The sequence below is a fragment of the Pseudonaja textilis genome, chromosome 2 (assembly GCF_049901715.1).
Source record: "Pseudonaja textilis isolate UNSWEBS1 chromosome 2, rPseTex1.2, whole genome shotgun sequence".
In the NCBI taxonomy this organism is placed as follows: Eukaryota; Metazoa; Chordata; class Lepidosauria; order Squamata; family Elapidae; genus Pseudonaja; species Pseudonaja textilis.
Genome location: NC_141991.1, coordinates 41,702,915 through 41,724,790, shown reverse-complemented (window position 1 = coordinate 41,724,790; position 21,876 = coordinate 41,702,915). Strand labels below are relative to the sequence as shown.

The 21,876-nt window shown below is 39.3% G+C and overlaps 1 protein-coding gene across 5 annotated transcripts in view; it reads left to right on the top strand.

The window, feature by feature from the left end:
* The window catches only part of RAD18 (RAD18 E3 ubiquitin protein ligase), a 140,031-nt gene that overhangs the window by 74,457 nt on the left and 43,698 nt on the right, over window positions 1-21,876 (top strand). For all 5 annotated transcript variants that reach the window (XM_087923713.1, XM_087923716.1, XM_087923714.1 and 2 more), the window contains one exon: window positions 7,802-7,934. In XM_087923713.1, coding sequence (XP_087779839.1) covers window positions 7,802-7,934 — 133 coding nt within the window. The remainder of the gene's footprint in view (window positions 1-7,801; window positions 7,935-21,876) is intronic.

The following is a 21,876-nucleotide window of genomic DNA, read 5'->3' as shown; positions in this document are numbered from 1 at the left end:
TATTGCTTTTCAAGGACAATACACAAACAAATAAAACATAGAACATAAAAACATAAAACATCTTTTCTGAAAGTTGCTTGGTCCCGGGTTAAAACTCTTCGTACAGACACAAATTCAAAAATCATATTCATTTTATATACCATTCCATATCTTATTACCATTTTCAATTTTCTATATAGCTTCTTCTCTCTTTTAACTTTCTTAGTTTTATTTTATTTATCTCATCTCAGTTCAAATCATAATACTTATCATTCTTTGTCTGTTCTATTTCCAGCTATCCATTCATCTTTTCTCTTTGAACAAAACTTCTGTACACTGATTGGAGTATGACGCCTTTAATTCTTTCCCCTAACTTAATAATACTTAATATAACACATAATTTGTATTGGGATTCTGTTTAGTACATTCTAAAATTACGCAATGTATTTTATAAGAAAGAAAAACAACAACAACAAAGGAATAAATTTATAGGTATATAATGTAGCTAAGACCACTATCAATGCCATTAAAAAATTAATCATACATATTAATACTCATTTATATCTTAAGCATTTTATTGTAAATACACATATAAAAACACAATCTTATGTACCTTACAGAATCCCTTTTTCAATTAAATTTACCCATTATCTCTAAATGAATTTGTTTCTTTAAATCTTGCTTCCCATCATTGAGGCTTCTCATCCCTTCCTTTCTCCCTTGCTTATTCTTCTCCTTACCCTTTTTACCCCTTTGTCTCTCCACCTCCCTTTTCTTCTTCTGCTTTCCCCCTTTCTGTTGTTTTCTAACCTTGTATCCACCTTTCAACTCATTTTTCTCTTTTGGTTGTTTTTTCAAGTCTTAAAGTCCCCTTTTTCTTTTCCTCTTTCTCCTCCCCAAATAGAATCACTTGTTCATCAAAGATGGCTTCTTCTTTATCCTGCTGCGCAGTCAATTTTTCATAAGTACATACCGCCATTTCTAGAAATTGAAAAAGAGTGCCCAAAGTATCTTTCCCTTCTTGTTCTTCTTTTTTGTATTTTTGATATTCAATTTTTAATTCATCCACAAACGATGCCATTGTAAAGAGAATTTTTTTTTCCAAACAACCACCCAAGTGCTTTTAATCAAGAATAATTTCCAAGGGTTCCAAAGTCACCAAACAATCCAAATAAGCTATTTCTTTTAGCACTTTTTTCTTTCTTCCATTTCTCTTTCTGGGGTTGCTGTTTAATCACAAAGTTCCAATTAAGATATATCTTTTTGAAGTCTTATTAATGTTCAATAGCTCTTTAAAATTCTAGGCAGTCTCCTCCTTGTTTTCAAATTCTACTCCGATTTTTTTCCTCTCCCTTCCCACTTACAGCAAAAAAGTTTTTTCTTTAAATATTCAGAAATCCATATCCCTTTGGCATTAGCATTTAGCCTTTAGCCTTTAGCATACCTCCAGTGCGGGTTTCCGATTTCTCATAAAGTTCTATCGCTGTCACGTTTGGAAGGAGAGTGAAAAGAAAATTTTTTTTTCCTTTAACTTCCATTTGCCGCTTAGCACAGTCTGGAAACAATGTATCTTTAGTAAGTTTTAAGTTCCAGGATACTTTCACTGTTACTTTGTCCCGGTCAGCAAAGATCACTTTCATTTCTTCACAGCTCCTCCTGCACTTTCTTTTTCCGGCTGAGCTCTTCTATGTGGCGGCCATTGCTGACCGCCGCTCAGCTGCCTTTGGAAAAGGGGGTTTAGCCGGCTAGGGAAGAGAGGTGCGATATCTCTCGACCCTGCCAGAGCCCCCCTATCTTCGCCACCTTCTATGGAGGTGGCTTAGCCCCGAAGCCAAATGGCTCAGGGCACTCGGGCAGTGAACACAGGCAGAAACCGTGTACAGTCGCGGATTCCTGCCTGCTCTGAAGCGCTGCAGACCGGAAATCCTGTTGCAGTTATTTTTTCTCATGGTCTGAATTTCTGCTACCCAGCTGATTTTAATTTATGATTTTTCTTTCTAGCTAATTTATATGCCTTCAGAAGGTATTCTGTAGTTGTGGAGATTTATTTATATAGAATGGCTGAGATGACTCATATTAACAATGGATGAAATACAGACATTTTAAAAGATCTTCAGATAAAGTTTTCTTTTGCTCTTATATCTCTGATTTTTGTTGCCGATATTGTCTATGGGGTTTGTTCCCTCAGCTGTCATGGACCTATATTTTCTACAACAGTTACTGTGAATTGCAGATGAATGCAAATTTTGTTTCACTAATGTATCAATCTGTTTTCCATAACTTTCATCCTTTTTCTTTCCAACTGTAAATAATGTCTAAAGTTAAAATAAAAGTAGTGATGTAGGCTTTAAAAAACTTTAAATTTAAGTGGTCTAGATCCTACCAATAATATTTATAGTTTATATTTTCTCCTCTCCTTAAACTTTCCTTAATAAAATCCCATCTTTTATTGTCCTGATTCCCTTTTTCCACATCTCAAACAGAAAAATGCGATTCAGACAATTCTCAGCTTGATCTTTCATGAGAATGGAGATCTGCCTCACCCAGAGATGTTTGTCATTCTGGGGTACTAAAAATAGATTAGTGAGAAAAAAAATCAGCAACTGTAGAATCCAGATGCAGCATAACAAAATTGATAAAAGTGATGGGAATATTTTCTGAATGCACTCTAATTCTTATTATAAGGAACATGTTGGTATGGGGCATATTTGGCAGAACAATAGTTGATGATAGATGAAAAAGGAAGTATGTGAAATGATTTAGAGCAAGATGCATAGTTATAAAGCAAGAATTATAAATTTGTTTAACTTTTTGATATAAACTAATAAATTTAGAAGTGAGTCAGAATTCAGTCATTTCTCGGTTTTTATACTTCTCTTGGATTTTTAAAAAATATTCTTTGAGTTTAAAAAATGGTATGAAAAACTGCATACAACAATTGTATATTAAGGAACATTGCATGCAAAATGTACATGTATATAAAAAAAAATTGTTAAAAATTCCACTTCCAAATATTGTTCCAAAGCAATTTCAAATTGTTTTGGAAGTTAGCGAAAGGACTAAATAAGGAGCTTCCCGCAGAGTGAAGAGAACTAAGTAGAATTGAAATGGAGCCTTATTTTTTAATTTCCAAGGGGAACAAATGATGAAAAGGAAATTATAAATGCTTTCAGAATATTGAAAAATAGTAAAACGACAGATATAAATGATAGAACTGAAAAAAAATGTGGGTATGGTTTGTACAAGTGACTGTCTAATTCGATCAATGTGTATATTAAAAAGCATCTGTGTCTGACAGATGAAAAAAATGCTGTTACTGTGACAGCAATGAATACGGGAATCCATTGGAAATAATTTACCAAGCATATCTGGAAAGTATTTGGGCAAAATTCTGATCCAAAGGATACAAGAAATGACAATAAACAAATTTTGGAAAATGTAATGCCGTTTAATTTTTCTTGGAATTAAAGACCATGTAGCTCATCAGTAGATCACTGAGAAATTTGGACAGGTCTTATGATAAAGTGAATAGGTTTGAAATATGGAATATTTTATATAAATCTGGAATTGTAGATTGGTTGCTCCTTGTAAGAGAGATATACCATGGAATTAAATCACGCGTGAGAGTAAACAGAATGTTATATGAATATTCAGTACTGAGTCAAGAGTAAGAAAAGATATGCGAATATTTGGCTTTTTAAAGTATTCATGGATAAACATATAAGAAATATTGGCCATGTTAGTTAAGAACACAAATGTGTAGGTACTTTTATATGCAAACAATTTCATTGCTGAAAAATGATTTGCAGTCTTTGTTGAATTATTAGATGTAATTATTAGATTTGTTAGATGTATTGAAGAATATATAATATAGTATGTAATGAACAGTATTAGATTTATTAGGTGTAATGGAAAGTATGGATGTGAAAAGAAAATTATCAAACTCCAAAGTGACAGAAAACAGTGAGTGAATGAGTGGCAAGTCATACACATATATGGTGGAACAGTAAGCAAGAATGTGATTTTGGGTACCTTAATAGAATGCTTACTAAAGATGTGAAAATGGATGGAAAACATTTAATAGATGCAAATGTTAGTAGAAAAATAATGAGTAATGTGACACTTTCAAAAGAAATGAAGATAACTCTCTAGGACAGTTGAGTTCTAAAAAGTATGCTCATAGAAGCCCAGACCAGCACAATACTACTGAGAAAGAAAAACAAGAAATCCAAGAAGAAACCAGCATGGAATAGATAGCACCACCACTAGATGGATTCGCAACTGGCTGGCAAACCGTACTCAACGAATAGTCCTTAAGGGGTCTAAGTCTACATGGAGGGGAAGTAAGCAGTGGGGTGCCACAAGGTTCTGTCTTAGGCCCAGTACTCTTCAATATCTTCATTAACGACTTAGATGAGGGAATAGAAGGGGAACTTACCAAATTTGCAGATGATACTAAGTTGGCAGGAATAGCTAACACCCAAGAAGATAGGCTCAAGATCCAGATGGATCTTGACAGACTAGAACACTGGGCCATATCTAACAAAATGAAATTTAATGTAGAGAAAAATAAAGTCCTACACTCAGGCAAGAAAAATCAAAAGTACACATATAGACTGGGTGAAAACCAGGCTCAATAGCAGTAACTGTGAGAGGGATCTTGGAGTCTTAGTGGACAACCAGCTAAATATGAGCCAGCAGTGTGCAGCCGCCGCCAAAAAGCTTATGCAATCCTAAGTTGTATTAACAAAGGGATACAGTCAAGATCAAGGGAAATACTAATACCACTCTACAAAGCCTTAGTAAGACCGCACCTACATTATAAAAAAGATGTTGAGACTCTAGAAAAAGTACAGAGAAGAGCAACCAGGATGATTAGGGGACTGGAGGCTAAAACATACAAGGAACGGTTGCAGGAACTGGGCTTGGGTAGTCTAATAAAGAGAAGGACCAGGGGAGACATGATAGTGGTCTTCCAATATTTGTGGGGCTTTCACAGGGAGGAAAAGGTCAAGCTATTTTCTAAAGCTCCTGTAGGCCAGACAAGGAATAATGGATGGAAACTGACCAAGGAGAGATTCAACCTGGAAATAAGGAGAAACTTTCTGACAGTGAGAACAATCAACCAATGGAATAGCTTGCCCTTGGAAGTTGTGGGAGCGCCATCAGTTGAGACTTTCAAGAAGAGATTGGACTGCCATTTTTCAGAAATGGTGTAGGTTCTCCCGCTTGGGTGGGGGGTTGGACTAGATGATCTACAAGATCCCTTCCAACTCTGATTATCTGTATTATCTGTAGTTTATTAAGTGAAGTAAGAGTTGATCATATCAGAAGAAACATAAAACTAAGTTGAATACAATGGGAATATCAGAATAACAGAGTTGGAAAGGACCTTGGAAGTCTTCTAATCCAACCCCCTCCCTAAGCAAATGACTGTATATCATTTCAGAAAAATGGTTGTCCAATCTCTTCTTAAAAACCCACAACTTCTGAAGGCAAGCTTTTCCAAGGATTAATTGTTCTCACTGCACTCCTTATTTTTAAGTGGCTTCTCTCCTTGATTAGTTTCTGTCCATTGCTTCTTATTCTACCTTCAGGTTCTTTGAAGAATAGGTTGACTCCTACTTCTTTGTGGCAGTTCTTTAATAGATTACTTAAGTGTGGATGGTAAAAGAGAAGAAATATGTCATGAATCAATGGGTGTGAATAAATTCAATGCATAAGTGAATGATCAGTATGAAAAATATGAGAGAAGTGGTTTGGCCATAAAGGGCTAATGAATGAAGATAAATCACATGAAGGAAAATTGGCTGAGAGGAAGATGATTATTGGGAAAGTCAATTAAATGGAGTTGATGAGATCCTTCAAAAGAGGCAAAAATAAAGTCTAAAGAATGAGAGCCAGTTGTTATATAAATGTAGTAGAAGCAAGGATGGTTAGCAAGGAAGTGATGGATGAGGAAATAATAATGAATTATGTTGGTATAAATTAGATTTACTGAGATCTCCTTTTTTTCTTATCTCCTCAGATTTCTTTTGCTTAATATTATTTTTCCAAACTTTGCATATTATTGCTCACAGTGAAAAGGAATGGCATGGCTGTGAGTGTATTGTATCTGAAATCCAAATTTAAAAACAAAAATACTTTTATTTATGAACGGATTCATTTTTTATACTTCTATGGAAAACTTCTTATTTTGCACTTTCGTCTTGGCAGTCACTTCATTGTAAGGATCTAAATCCCAATTGTTTTTAAGTTAACAAGTTTGCTTTTTTGGCCTGCTACTGAATCTTGACATTTTCAAAAAAAATTAATCTCTTTATAAAAATAAACAGAAATAGGGTTTTTTGAACCTTACTATTGACATCTTATGTAGCCCTTGAAGCTCCCAAAATCCGAAAGGCTTCCAGGAATAAAACTTATTGCTTTTAGTTTATCCAGCAATAGTATTCTTCCTTTGTATGGGCAGAAATCTTATTGGGTGGAAGGATATCAAATTTATGGTCTGCAATCCTTTTGCAATCCATAACTTTGAAAAATTGATCAATATTTCTAGATAAAATAATGAAATCATACTAAAAAGATGGTTTTCAAGGGGAGAAAAAATCCAAGGTGAGAAAACATCCAGGATTGCTCTAGTGCAGTGGTTCCCAAAGTGGGCGATACCACCCCCTGGGGGGCGGTGGGATGCCTTAAGGGGGCGCTAAGAGGCTGGCAGGGAGTACTAAGAGGCAGCAGGGGGGTGCTGGAAGTGAGCCCCTTGCAGGGCACAATTCAGGGGTGGGATTCTACCAGTTCTCTCTCTCTCTCTTTCCTTCTCTCAGGCTCACCCCATTGACTTGGTGCATTGCTCCTCTCGGACTTGCTTGGGCAGGTCCCTTCAGTACAGTGGGCTCAATGGGTTGGGCCTGCAGGGCTGTCACCTCGAACGCGGCAGTGGCGGCACGTTTGAAAAGTAGAGCAAAGCCAGACTGGCTTTGCTCTACTTTCCTGACATGCCTGCAGGGCCAGTGCCTCGAAGGCGATGGAGGCACATTGGGAAAGTAGAGCAAAGCCACCGGAGCAGTGCAACAGTCAATAGGTTGAGTCTGCAGGGCTGGCACCTCGAACACAGCAGTGGCACATTGGGAAAGTAGAGCAAAGCCAGTGGCTTTCCCAATGTGCCGTTGCTGCGTTCGAGGCTCCGGCTCCACTGGCTCACCCCATTGAGCCCCTTGCACCGCTTCAGTGCAACAGTCAATGGGGTGAGCCTGCAAGGCCAGTGCCTTGAACGCAGCGGCAGCGGCACATTGGGAAAGTAGAGCAAAGCCACTCTACTTTCCCAATGTGCCGCCGTTGCGTTATTTATTTAAAAGGCTGAGGTCGCTTTATCAAAAAGAGCTTTGTTGTGATCTGAAAAGCTTCACAAGAGTAAGATTTTTCTGTCCTCAGTGACTCAATGAAGAGGGAGCAGCTTTCTTTCTTCAGGTTTGCTAACCTCTGTGTGAAGTGTGGGAAAAAGTGTTCTTGATTACATACTCATTCATTTCTCTTGCAGTTTATTCCTTCTCTTCCAATATCAGAAAGGCATTCTATCATTTGAAGTCTTTGAAGTCTAGATTTGTATAATGTGGGGTTTTTTTTTAAAGTTACAAAATAACATTCTATAAGGTTTAGCAATAAGTAGTTTAAAGGATGGATTTTCAAGGTTTTATGCAATATAGAAACTAGTCGACCTTATGTTCTTAATTATAGACTAAGAGAATAGATATTTTGAAGTAAATGTCATTTGAAACATTGCCTCATCAATTTGCTGATGGTTGTGCTGTAATCTTTTTGCTAGGAGAAAAATTAAGGGTTCAAGAGCAAAGTGATCAGGCCTCTGTCAGCAACCATTCCCCCGAAACAGAAGCTGCAGCCTGGGAAGAAAACCTCTCTCTTTTTGCTGCCTGTCAGTCCTCTGCATCTTCAAACAGGTGTGTATATGTGTGTATGTATGCAGTGTTGGTGATTAAATAGGTGGGCCCAAAATGTGTTGAATGGGATGAATGCTTGAATACAGTTGAAATTACTCTGTACCTGTTCTGACCTAGGCTTCCCCAACAGCATGAAGCTGACTCCTCGTTCTGATAAACCCCTTTTATTTAGTTTTCAGTGAATTCCTCTCCAGCAAAGGCACGGCTAACAGTCTTTCAAGATATTTCACAATTACAGATATTTATCAGGTTTGGAGAGCTGCCAGGCTGATATCTTTCAGATGCCACACTGTAGCAAACAATACTTGGCAAGGATGCAGGAACAGATCTTCACCCAAATGAACTAATTGTCTCTTGCAAAACCCACTCTCCTTTCGCTCCTCTTTTATTCCCTATGGGAAGGGCCATTCACTGCCCACCTGTGGCTTTACTCCCAAGTTGACCCTTGTTCCTTAGATGTTCCCTTCTTCTGTCAGCTCTGCACATGTGCACACTGGGAACAGGCTCCAGTCCAACTTTGTCGATGTCCAACTTTGAAGGCAGCTGATAACTGTCAGACGGCCCTGGCCTCTTCTCTGCTTCTGACGCAGAGCACTCATTAGAGCCTTCCCTAGACTCCAGGACTGGCCTGTGTTCCTCCCCAACCTCCTTACTGTCCGAATCTGCTGCCAGCTCCGCTGGCTGCTGGTAGGCTACAACAGTATCTGGCAACAGTTCCCTAAAACTACAATATACAGTATAACATTTCCCTTAACTGCACATTTTATCTCTGGAATGTGAAATTATAGTGTAATATGCAATTGCATTTTCTGATACATAGAAATTCATAGTCCTGTGACACTCAAGGACATATATGGTGAGCAGTGTTTCCTATTTCTTTCTTTTTGACATAATCCATCTATCCATTTCAGCTCTTTGTTACTATTTCTCCGCTCTCCTATTCAGTGTTTTTGGTGTTTTGCAGATTTATTGCATATCAGGTATATATTGCAGCATATATAACTGTGCATATATAGCTGTGTATAACGGGATTCTTTGCTCTTTTTCTCTCATTCGTTTTCTGTCTAGCTGCATTCTGTATTTGGAAATCTCTTCAGATTCAGCTACTGTTTTCCAAGACCCATATTGAGTTGTCCTTTAGGAAAACAGAAGCAGCCTTGCTTTCTCAAATGTTTGGTTTTCCTTTCTATATAAATTTAAGCAGTAAATTTATAGCCATTAATCTTTATATATTATTGTTAATGTACAGTGTTACCAACTTGTTGTCAGGTCTTAAAAAATCCTTAGAAAAGAGCAGGATAGAAATTTAGGAATTTGGCTTATATTATTCCTTGGAACTCAGCAAACTTTGTTGAAACTACCAGTTGTCCAGCTAGAGTTTTCAGACAATCTGGAGATGCAAGGCAGTAATTGAATAATTGAGTAATTGAGGCAGTAATTGCTGCAAAAGGGGCCCAAACCAAGTACTGAGTACATATGCATGCTTATACTTTTCAAAGGTCCGATATTGTTTTATGTACAATCCTTGTTTTATTAATTGCATGTAATATTCTAATTTTCTGAGATTGTGGATTTGGGATTTTCATGAGCTGTAAGCCATAATCATCTCAATTATGCCACATCATGGCTTGAACTACCTTGCTTTGCATGTAATGAGTCTATCTCATATATTAGGTTCACCTTTTAAGTTGCATTACTGAAATAAATGAACTTTTGCATGATATTCTAATTTTTCGAGTTTCACCTGTATAATGAAGACATTTATCTGATTCGAATGAGGCAAATACAGCTATTGTTCATGCTGATATAACATACCAGAATTGATTGGGATAGTAATTTATCGTTATACATCTACCTGTCCCACTGGAAGGGTGTGGGGGATTCAACTGTGGGTCCTTTCTCTTAAATGTCAATTGGTAGTACTTGTCTTGAGTATGAGTCTTTTTGTAGTTGCTCCTACTCTATGGAACAGACATCCTAAAGGTACAGAGGACCTACCCTACCTTCCTTGCCTTCCAGAAGGCCATTAAGACATGCCTTCCCTATTGGCTTAGTGAAGGGGAGCCCAGTATTTGTGGTTCTGTGAGAGGATTGCAATGGTGCATAGGAGTACAAAAGTTTTAAATTTTTTCAAATTTATTGTTTGTATATTTGTTGTTAGCTTCCCAGAGTTATGTTATATGATATGGATAGTCACACCGATATTTTAAATAGATGCATAAGTACTTGTGTAGCAGTTGAAAATTGTGGTGAAGGTTCTTCAATGTCCAGATATCATAAATGTGATCCATTTTAGAATTTGGGCACATGTGAATCTTATTCCCTCACCAACCCATTCATTCAGCAACTATTAAAAGTTTCAATGACACTGGATGAGTGATGATGATGATGATCAGTCCTCAAAGTTCTGGCTGTTGCTATGCCCTCACTGTCATATCATTGCCATTGGCAATCTTCCCTCCTGACTTTTCAAGCAAAGTCAATGGGGAACCCAGCAGAAGAGAATGCAGGTCACTCTGATCCACCACCCTGGCCTCCCTGTTCACACTATGGCCTGTGCTGGTTCTCCCAGTTTCTTCACCACCCCGCCATTCCCGTGCTTCTTACATCTTTCCTATTTACCCATGTGTCTCAGGATTGTGCCAACTAGAACTGCCAGGATTGCTGTCGCTAAACAACATGTTATGTGATGTCACACTTTATAACATCATCACCCAGCAACAGCAACCCTGGTCCAATTGCCATCAGAACTGGAAGATTACTTTCACTAAATTAACAGAAATTTGTGCTCTTTTTTTCCCATAGACAGTACATTGGCTATACATATTTTGTGTCACAAGTATTAAATGTATTATATGTAGGCATCTGACATACTCAAAAAGGGGTTACTGCTAACATTTCTTCCTCTGTAACCTATGTAGCTTACTAATGGAATGATAGAGTTTAAGTTACAGATAGTCCTCAACTTATGATCATAGTTGGCAATGAAATCTTAGTTGTGAGTGAAGTGGTCATTAAGCAAGACTGACAGAGTGAAAGGATGGGCAGGCAGCAACCTTCCATGTTTAAAAGGGAACTCCTGCAGCAGGCAGCAGAAACCAAACATAGACCCCAAATTTCCCATTCGTGCAACCCAGTTAGTATCCTCTAGTATCCTGGAGGAAAGGGGAAATCATTCAACAGGTAGTAGGAGCTTGCAGCCTTCCCTGCCAGCTTCCCCATTCAGTTTTTGGGAAAGCTGGCAGAGAATTGTACTTGGCAACCCATCATAAATAGAAGAAGCACTCAGTTCACGATCCTGTGTCTAGAGGGGCAGCATGGAGTTTTATGCACTCTTTCTGAGACTGTTGTAACTTTGAATGGTCATTAATCTTTGATTTGACAATGGTTATAAGTCAAGGACTATGTCTACCCGATTTTAGTTCACTGATAAAGTACAGAAGGCAAATGCACTGCCAGCTTCCTCTAGTGTCTGCTATGTTGCTGCCTTGAGAATAATCTCAATATTCTAAATAAAATCTTATTCTAAGTAAAATAAAGTAAAAGTAAATAAATCTTCCTACAACTCCTTCAATTCTTAGTTTTTGATTCCTGATTATCAGTGCCATTCTTCAAATTTCTTCTGCTTTTGCCAAGAAAACAATATAGTTGCGCCCATCTGGTGGGCAGAAGTTGACTCAAAGGAGTATTTATGTTTACTGATAATTGTAGTATATATAAATTTAAGTGCTAGTGTGAAATCTAACAATTCATGGCTTTCTTTTTCTCCCTGCAATCCTTGCATACCACAAGGCAGTTCTGTCAATGAAATGGACTTATTCTGTGTGTAAATAAAACATTGAACCATCAGTATGTATGTATTTATTTTTTTATATTAAACTTAAGATCATAGTTTGAACCAAATAAGCTACAATAGAAATATTCAAATGAAAGAGATCTGTATCTATGTGTTTGTAAATATACAATGAAGCAATTGTCTCCAACATTAATTAATGTACACATTGATTCTAATTTTATGGGAAATAATTATTTTATTATCAAATTATTGAGCAATGTTTAAATAATATTAGATCTGTAGATCATAAATAGATTGCTTATTAAAACGAATAAAATAACAAAATTTTCATAGCAATTATTACTGCTTGTTCCAGCTGTCTCATTCAACTAAAACCCTTTCCTATGCCCTGTGCTGAAAAAACAGATTATGAAGGGAACTGGTAAAGCAAACAAGAAGGAATATTTGTTTCAAATCCTTTATGGATTGCTTTCCAATCTTCAAAGTTATTTCCTGGCTCCCTAAGTGCAGTATGTTGCAATTCTGTCACTTAATTTGACCAATAGCAAAAATGATCATCCTGACAGTGAAATAAATGTAAATTGTGGTGGAAGAGGCAAAATATCAATCAACTGTCATGTTAATATGTTCAAACATGAATTTATAAGTTGTAATTTGTTTTCTGATCGATGCAATTTTTCATAGTATTAGTATAATAAGGCTTTATATTAAAGTAAATATACCAGTATTCTAATGTTAGATTATGAACCACCTATGTTCTAGAAACAAGCAATGATAAACTATTTCTGTATAGTATATATACATAGAAAGCTCCATGAACAATCATTCAGATACTTGAATAGACTTGAGTGTACAGTGACCATCAACACATTGCGTTTTGATTTCAAAATGTTTGAATAGAGCCTAAGTTGACCCTTCCAGATTGTGTGCCCGATCATTCTTGTCAAATGTTTGTGGTTACCTAGTTGGAAAGATTGAAGAGGAGGAATGGCTAGTTACACTTCAGCTGTAAAGCAGTTTTTAGAATCTGGAGACACAAGATTGTATTGGCAAATGTTTTAAGTTTTATCAACTTAAATCATCCAGTCTTATACATGTAATGAAAACATCCAGGGAATAAATGAAGAAAAGGGATCAGATTTGAAAGCTTACATTTACCCCTTGTTAATATGTAATAAAGTGCAGGAGCAGACTACAACATATTGATGGATTGCTAATATTCTCCCATGAGCTGTTCAGAGCATCCAGTAGTAGTGGGAGGTGCTTCAGTCTCTGCATGTCTAGGCTGGGCTAAATTTGTGGAATGCTCCTCCTACTCCACAGGACTCCTCCCCAGCGTTCCCCAGTTTTGGCTTAGCCTCGTGAGAGATAGGCAGTGCTTGTGATCCTTCCTTGGCCAAAACAGAAAAAAATTATTTCCTTGCTAGCAGGTTTGAAAGTTAATCAGCTTGTCTTTAGAATCCTTTAGCCTTCTAATCGCATTGCGATCTCTCAACGTTGGCTCCTTATCAGGCAGTTGGAGATCACCTGCATTACAGGGAAGCACCAATTCACGCCCCAAAGTGGCGGGAGGCTTTGGCGCTGCTCGGCGCCCCCTCCTCACAACTGCTCTTTCTACCCCTGCCATTCCGACAGATAGCCACAAAGTTTCTTTTACCTGAACAGCGGTGTGAGCTCTTTGCTCACTATGGAGTCGTATCGCTTTCCTTCCCCCTCTGAACACCACTTGGGGTGGAGGATTCAAACGCTTAGTGCCTTCCACTCTTCCCCGCTGTTTAGCCTTATAGGAAGAGCCATCGGAGGCTATTCCTTCAAACGGCGGGAGATTGCTGCTGGGGAGCGTGCCAAAAGATCAACGGCCGGAGGCCATCTTTTCTTACAAAGATCTCATGGCTGCACTAACTGTATTCCATTTCGTGCTGTGTGAGGTAACTCTGTCCCAAGCAGAGGTTCCCTTCAGGAAAACTGGGGATCATTATACCCTTGTCTTGTTTTTTTTCTACATTCGAGGCTATTCCTACAGTTAATTTGTTGGCTTAACCCTCACAGCCCAATCAACCCGGCAACACAACAGCGAGCACCTAGGCCTGTGTCCGCCTGTGCAGGGAAGCTGTTGAAGGCCTCTATCCTTATCATTCTGGGCCTTTAGGCATTCTCAATTTGGCTGTTTGGATTCTCAGCACTTAGCATCGTGCCATTTAATTAATATATACATATTGCCATATATATATATATATATATATATATATATATATATATATATATATATATATATATATATATACATATACATATACATATACATATACATATACATACACATACACATGCATACATACATACATATATGGCATTCAGCTTTGTTAGGTATTTTCCCACGTCATTGTAGTTGTGCTTTAAAGTTGTAGCAAGTTGGCAGAATCTCATCTGCCATCATCAGGCTTCTGATGGCAGATGAGATTCTGCCAAACGTGCTACAACTTTAAAAGCACAACTACAATGACGTGGAAAATACTCCAACAAAGCTGAATGACATACATGTAAGTACCAGCGAAAACTTAAGAAAACTATATATATATATATATATATATATATATATATATATATATATATATATATATATATATGTTTTCTTAAGTTTTCGCTACAACTACAACTTTAAAAGCACAACTACACTGACATGGGAAAATACCCGAACAAAGCTGAATGACATACATACATACATACATACATACATACATACATACATAAATATTTATTAGTGGTTATATAATAATACAATAATAATAATTGCAATAATAATTACAATAATAATAATTATTCATTATAATATTTTAATATCAATAAAATATTATTACTGAGATAAGACTCATTATAGATAGGTATTATTTTTTTAAAAAAAGGAAAGGGGGCAATAAGAACATCATCAGGGCAACCGGTCTGTCCTCAGATCAGGCCCCTGGGCATGCCAACCACATTCACAGTATTGCATTGTATAACAAGCATACTGCAATTCCAACTTTCATCGAAATGGCAGACGGTAGCAACAGACCTCATCCTTGAAGGTCAAAGCCAAATCTCAGCACAAACCTAAGCAGGCTAAAGGGAATTCTAAAACTTCAGAAAGAGATGCCATCAGGTGTCATAAAGCTTTACAAAGACAGATAGATAAGTGCACACAGGAGACGCACAAGGTCTCACAGGACTTTCCGTCCTCCAGTCCAGGTCTGTCTACCTCTTCCAACCCTCCTCCTCCTCTAGATCTCTCCCTCTCATCCAGGCGCAGCTTGGCTCCCCAAAGCCAACAAGCCCAAGTACCTGGGACACCGCCCACACGAAGGGCTCCTGAAGCTTCATTCATTCCGATGGCTGCCGGTCTTCGTCAGGATGACGTTCTTCCAGAGGAAGTTCCAGAGAGGATGAAGGCCTGGATGGAGCTGGCAATCTGCCAGGGAATTGCAGCAGGTCTTCAACACGCAGTTCTGACCAGGGAACATCCTGTGATCGCTGATTATGATTCCCGATCGCTGAGGTCGTTGACCAGGTCGGAGTAACACTATACCCAGGTACATTTACAAGGGGAAGTCCCCCTCCAAGGGCTGACTAAGGAGGAGGAAGAAGTCGATCAAATTGATCAAATGGAAGAGATTGAATCAGGATCAATACATGACAGCGAGCCCCTGTCAGAAGCAGACCCCTTAGAAAGTGGAATGTCTGAGGATGAGGGCCTTGCTCATGACCAACCTGTTTTTACAGGCTCATTCTGCCCACAACTTTTCAGATCTCTCTTGTTTAAGGCAAAAAACATTGCACGCCTAAACAAGTCAACCCCTTCTACCACTCCAGCTCCTTCAGAAGAGGGATCAGAAGATCTAATTTTAAACCAACCAGTAGTCGAGGCAGAGGTGATCCCAGTTCCTCCCATGTTTTCAGACCTGGTACAGAAACAATGGGCCTCTGCAGCGGTGTACCCAGCCCCCACTGGATATGACAGGAAATATTTCAATTTGGCCCCTGATTTCTCAGAATTGTTGAATATTCCCGAGGTAGGTGAACCTATAGTGGGATTAGTATCCTCCTCCATTCCCAGTGAAGCTCTGGAGGCATTAAAGCCGGACAAAAAATGAGCCGAGCTAGCCCTATGCAGAGCCCATCAGTCTGACGCGAGGGCCATCAGAGCAGTTCGGAGGGGTGGAGAGCATTATTGGATCTGAAACATCTCAACCGTTTCTTAGTATATCGCAAGTTTAAAATGCACACCCTGCAATCTATCTTACTTTGCATCAGAAAGGGTGACATCCTCATGTCCATAAACCTGATGGAGGCGTACCTACATATTGCTATTTGGCCTTCCCACTATAAATTTCTGAGATTCTGTTATAATAACCACCATTTCGAATATGTGGCCTTTCCTTTCGGCCTAGCTTCTGCCCCCAGGACGTTCACGAAGGTCCTCGCAGCACTAGCTGCTCATCTCCGTGATATCCCTGTACAACTCCAGTGTTATCTTGATGGCATCTTGATTTTGTCATCTTCCGCTCTTCAAGCAGTCAGAGATACTCAGAACACATTACAATCCCTACAACAGTACGGGTTCTCAATAAATTGGAAAAAGAGTCATTTAATACCATCGACTTGGTTAACCCATCTGGGGGCAGTCATAGATACGGTGGAAGGCAAAGTTTACCTGTCACCAGATAGACTAAATAGCATTCAGCAATTAGTTAAGGAGATCAGGGGTCTTAAGAGGGTGTCTCTAGCAGAACTATCAAAATTGTTAGGCAAGATGATCTCATGTATCTCTATCATCCCTTGGGCCTGGCTTCATACTAGATCCCTCCAGTGGTTCCTGCTCCCGTACCAGTGTTCCAGCCAAAGCAACTCCAAATACAAGGTCAAGGTACTATCAAAGGTCCTCATATCTCTCCTCTGGTGGACCAGACCAGTCATCAACAGAGGCTGTCTCTTCAAAGAGCCACACAGACTTACCATCACCACTGATGCCAGCCTGTTTGGATGGGGAGCGCACGTTCAATCACTCACAACCCAAGGCCGCTGGTCTGTCATAGAACAGTTGTGCAGCATAAACTGGCTGGAACTTCGAGCAGTACACCTGGCTCTCCGCAGCTTCCTTCCACAGGTGCGCAATCAGCACGTACTAATATTGACCGACAACGTAACAGCCAAAGCTCACATAAACAAATGGGGGTACACAGTCGAAACATCTCATGCGGGAAGCGCAATGCTTATGTCGTTGGGCGGAGAGCAACTACTTTCCATCAAAGCAGAGCACATTTCTGGCCTGTCGAATACACAGGCAGACTGGCTAAGCAGAGCCACGATCAATCAATCGGAGTGGCGCCTCCATCCGACCCTGTTTCAAGAGGTGGTCAGGACATTTGGACAGACAGTGGTGGACCTGTTTGCGTCCGCCCTCAACACTCAGGTCCTGAGATTTTTTTCCAGGTACCCCTCACAAGGAGCAGAGAACTTCAATTAGCTTCGCTATCATTGGCCTCCAGGACTTCTGTATGCATTCCCACCACTTCCACTGCTTCCCAAGGTCATCCAGAATCTGCTAGACGAGAGGGTGGAGCTGCTTTTAGTAGCTCCTTACTGGCCCAGATGGTTGTGGTTTGCAGACCTCTGCAGTCTATCCGTATCAACACCATGGAGAATTCTGCCAGCCAGGGTCTCGCTAACCCAGGGACCCCTTCAACATCCGGACCCTCAGTGGTTGCACCTGACTGTCTGGAGGTTGAGTGGAGTCGTTTGAAGAGCAAAAAGTTTTCCAACAGAGTTATTGCCACTATCCAAGCCGCCAGATGCCCCTCAACAACTCTCATTTACAATGCCACATGGTCCAGTTTCTGCAAATGGTGTACCAAGTCTTGAATTGATCCCATCTCTCCATCTGTGGCTCAAATCCTAGAGTTCTTGCAAGAGGGACTTGACAAGGGATTATCACCTAATATGTTGAAAAGACAAGTGGCGGCCTTGGTGTCAGTTCTCACTTGTGAAGGCCTACTATCTCTTTCCCATCATCCACGCATACGGAGTTTCCTTCGAGGAGCCACAAATTTACGCCCTCCAGCGGTACACTGTTATCCCACCTGGGACCTTAATAAGGTCCTCATCGCACTCACTAAGGGCCCTTTCGAACCCTTGAAATGATCAAGTCTCCAATTTCTGACGTATAAAGTAGTTTTCCTTGTAGCGGTCATTTCTGCTCATCGTATTTCGGAGATTGCAGCTTTTTCTATCAGACAAGATCTTTGTGTTTTCCATTCTGACCGGGTGGTCCTTCGCCCTGATCCTACGTTTATACCCAAAATTAACTTGGTCTTTCATAGGGCACAAGAGCTGATACTTCCTAATTTTTGTCCCAGACCATCCCAAGGGTTGGAACTACAATGGCATAGGCTTGATGTGAGGCGTGCATTACAAATATATATTAACCGCACAGCGGCTTTCAGAAAAACGGAAGCCTTATTTGTGTCATTTCAGCCCAACACTCGGGGATGCAAGGTCTCGCCTTCTACAATAGGCCGTTGGCTACGGGCCGCGATAGCGAAAATGTATCAGTCGCAATCACTGCAGGTGCCCAGGGGCATAACAGCTCATTCAACAAGGAATGCCGCAACATCAGCAGCGTGGGCCACACAGGCACCAACAACTGAAATTTGTCGAGCTACAACCTGGGCCTCTCCATCGCCATTTATTAGGCATTATAAAATAGATGTATTTGCATCCGCTGAGGCCTTCTTTGGCAGAAGAGTTCTGCAATGGGTCCACAGGGACCAGGAGGGGATTCCAGGCCAGATGGAGTCCCTCCCATAGGACAGGCCAAGCTTTGGTATGTCCCACTACTGGATGCTCTAAACAGCTCATGGGAGAAAGGGCGTTGGTACTTGCCTGACACACCGTTCTCTTTGAGCTGTGAAAAGCATCCAGCCCCACCCTTTTTCCATCTGGTGGGGTCCTGTTTCGGCCAACGAATTGTTAGGGCATTGAGGACGAGGGCGTTTATTTCTCTCGTCTTCGCCAAAACTGGGGAACGCTGGGGAGGAGTCCCGTGGAGGAGGAGGAGCGTTCCACAAATTAAGCCCAGCCTAGACATGCAGAAACTGAAGCACCTCCCACTACTACTGGATGCTCTTCACAGCTCAAAGAGAACGGGTGTGTCAGGTAAGTACCAACACCCTTTTTCTGTATTGCATTAATAATAGTGAACCTGCTGGAGAAAACATGTGAAACATAGCTTCTGGAATTCTTTCCAATCCCTTGAAAAATGCTTCATGAATGGAGACAGAAGGAGGATTGGCCTTAGAATGGATCAATCGGTAACATTCTGAACCATTGTCTAACTGTTTTTTCCTGGGGATTTTTTTTCTTTGTGTTCTCTGGCCAGATATAATGCATATTTTATTTATTTATTTATTTGCTTATGCCATACCAAATTTGGTCCTATTCTATTTTGCTGCTGGAGACATATTATTTTGACAGACAGTTCTAGCCCTGTTTACGTAACAACTTTCAAAAGTTCGGCTGGGTTGGAAAGAGAAAGGACATGCATTTCTTATTTATCATATAGCTCTGCTGTGATAGTTTCTTATATAGTGGTGAGATGACTTCAAATTATGTTTTCTATTTCTGTAAAATAAAAATCATATTCACGGTCAATTTTTTGGAAGGTAAGACTAGATAATGAATGGTAGCCTTTAGATTTATTTTTATCAAAATTTCCCAAATTTCCATTTTTACCACTTCTTTATCTTAGATATGTCAAATAGTTAACAACAATAACAAAAAAGCCAAAAATCAAATGTTTGAAACAAGCGTCATTTTCTAAGAATAAATTACCATTAAAACAACTTCGCACATCACTGTTGAAATGTAGAAAATTCTGCTTTTCTTGACCAGTTCTCACTCAATTTGATGAATTTGCTTTAGGAATCCTTTCAAAGAAGGGAATGTTGGATAAATTCTCATGACTCGGATTTGCCATTCATTCAAATGGTCAAAGGGTATCTGTAAAGGACTTAAATTTTATTTTACAACCATCTCTCCCACAGTTTGTAGCCTCTTCTTGGCATCCAATATTCGACTTAAATCCCAAGAGAAGGTGCCATAAGGGAATTCTTCCCATTGAACTTTTTCAGTAGCAATACTACTGCTACTGCTAAGAGGGAATTTTGCCCTTGAGAAACTGTTGGAGAATTTCTTCTTCCCCTGGAGAAATTCAGATAAATTATCCATTCAGATTCTGGGATCACAAATTCTTGGTGAAGAATGTTGACAGACTATTTGTGCTGTCTTGTGGAATGCCATTGGAGAGGACACAAAGTTCCACAGCCTAAGCAGTTCCTGGAAAGCTTGTCTAAATGTATTGCTGTGATTGCTGAATCATTTTAGTGCATTTGCTTGTAAAGATGATTTAAATAAAAGTGCTCAGGTTACATGCGAAAAAAATGGCATTCAAATAGTTTTGTCCCAAACTGGTAAATATTTTGTTACCATACTGAAAATAATTGCAGGTATATTCCAGTATACTCTGATGTAGCATATCAGTGAGAAATAAGTAGAACAGGCAGTCCTTGATTTAAGACCATAGTCAAGAACTATGTCTACCCCATTTTAGTTCACTCATAAAGTACGTAAGGCAAATGCACTGCCAGCCTCCTCTAGCGTCTGCTATGTTGCTGCCTTGAGAATAGTCTCAATATTCTAAGTATAGTAAATCTCCCTACATTGTTAAATAAAGCAATTTTTCATATCAAATCAACCCTTTCAATTCTTTTAGTTTTTTATTCCTGATCATCACTGCCATTCAAATATCTTCTGCTTTTGCCAAGAAAACAACATAGTTGCGTCCACCTGGTGATCAGAAGTTCACTCAAAGGAGTATTTATGTTTACTGATAATTGTAGTATATAAAAATGTATGTACTAGTGTGAAATCTAATAATTCATGGCTTTCTTTTTCCCTGCAATCCTTGCGTCCCATAAGGCAGTTCTGTCAGTGAAATCTTAAAACTGGTAAATATTTTGTTACCATACTTGAAAATAATTGCAGGTATATTCCAATATACTCGGACATAGCATGTCAGTGAGAAAGAAGTAGTACAGGCAATCCTTGACTTAAGATCATAATTGAGCCCAATATTTCTGTTCCTCAGAGAGACATTCGTTAACTGAACTTTGCTCCGTTTTACTATCTTTCTTGCCACATTTGTTAAGTGAATCTGCAGTTGATAAGTTGGTAACATGGTTATTAAGTGAATCTGGCTTCCCCATTGACTTTGCTGGTCAGAAGGTTGCAAAAGGTGACCATATGACCCTGGAACATTACAATCGTCCTAAATATAAGTCACTTACCAAGTGGCTGAATTTTGATCACATGACCATTGAGGTGCCGTAATGGACATAAGTGTGAAAAATTGTCATACATAGCTTTTTTTCAGTGCCGTTGTAACTTTTATGGTCACTAAATGAGCTGTTGTAAATCGAGGATTATCTGGCAATTGGAACTGTTCCTCATGAATAATGAATAGAGATTATTTGTGTTCCATTCAAGTGGCATGAATAATGAGTCATTAATGCCCATCCCTACCCATCCCTTTTTATCCTTAGTACATTGACCTTCAGTTGATTTAGACACAAAATGTAAAATCACTGAACTGGTAGTTAAACCGGTCAGATCCCACCCCTGCCTATATCTGGTGATATTTGTGAACATGCAGTCATGAACACTAAGATGGTCAAGTGCGCAGAACATTGCTCTTTTATCCAGGGAAGTTTAGTTTTAAACTTTTAACTCAGTTACTTCAGTTCCTCCACCTCTGGAAAGAAAATGACTGATCCTAGCAAACTAAGAAAATGATTTCTTCTTTCAAAGAATCTACCCTCTTGCCTCTCACGTATCCTATAATTATCCGTCCCACATTTCCCAGCTCTAGCCCAATTACCTTTGACTGCAGCTGAAATCAGCAGCAATACATTTAAAAAAAAATGTAATATGTGTCCAACAGCTCAAAAATTATAGTCCTCTCAGGCATGTCAGCACTACATAATAAATGGATTTATTCCTAAAGGTTCAGCCAAGATCATGAGCAAGATTCAAGAAGCTTTGAGAGGAGAAGGAGAG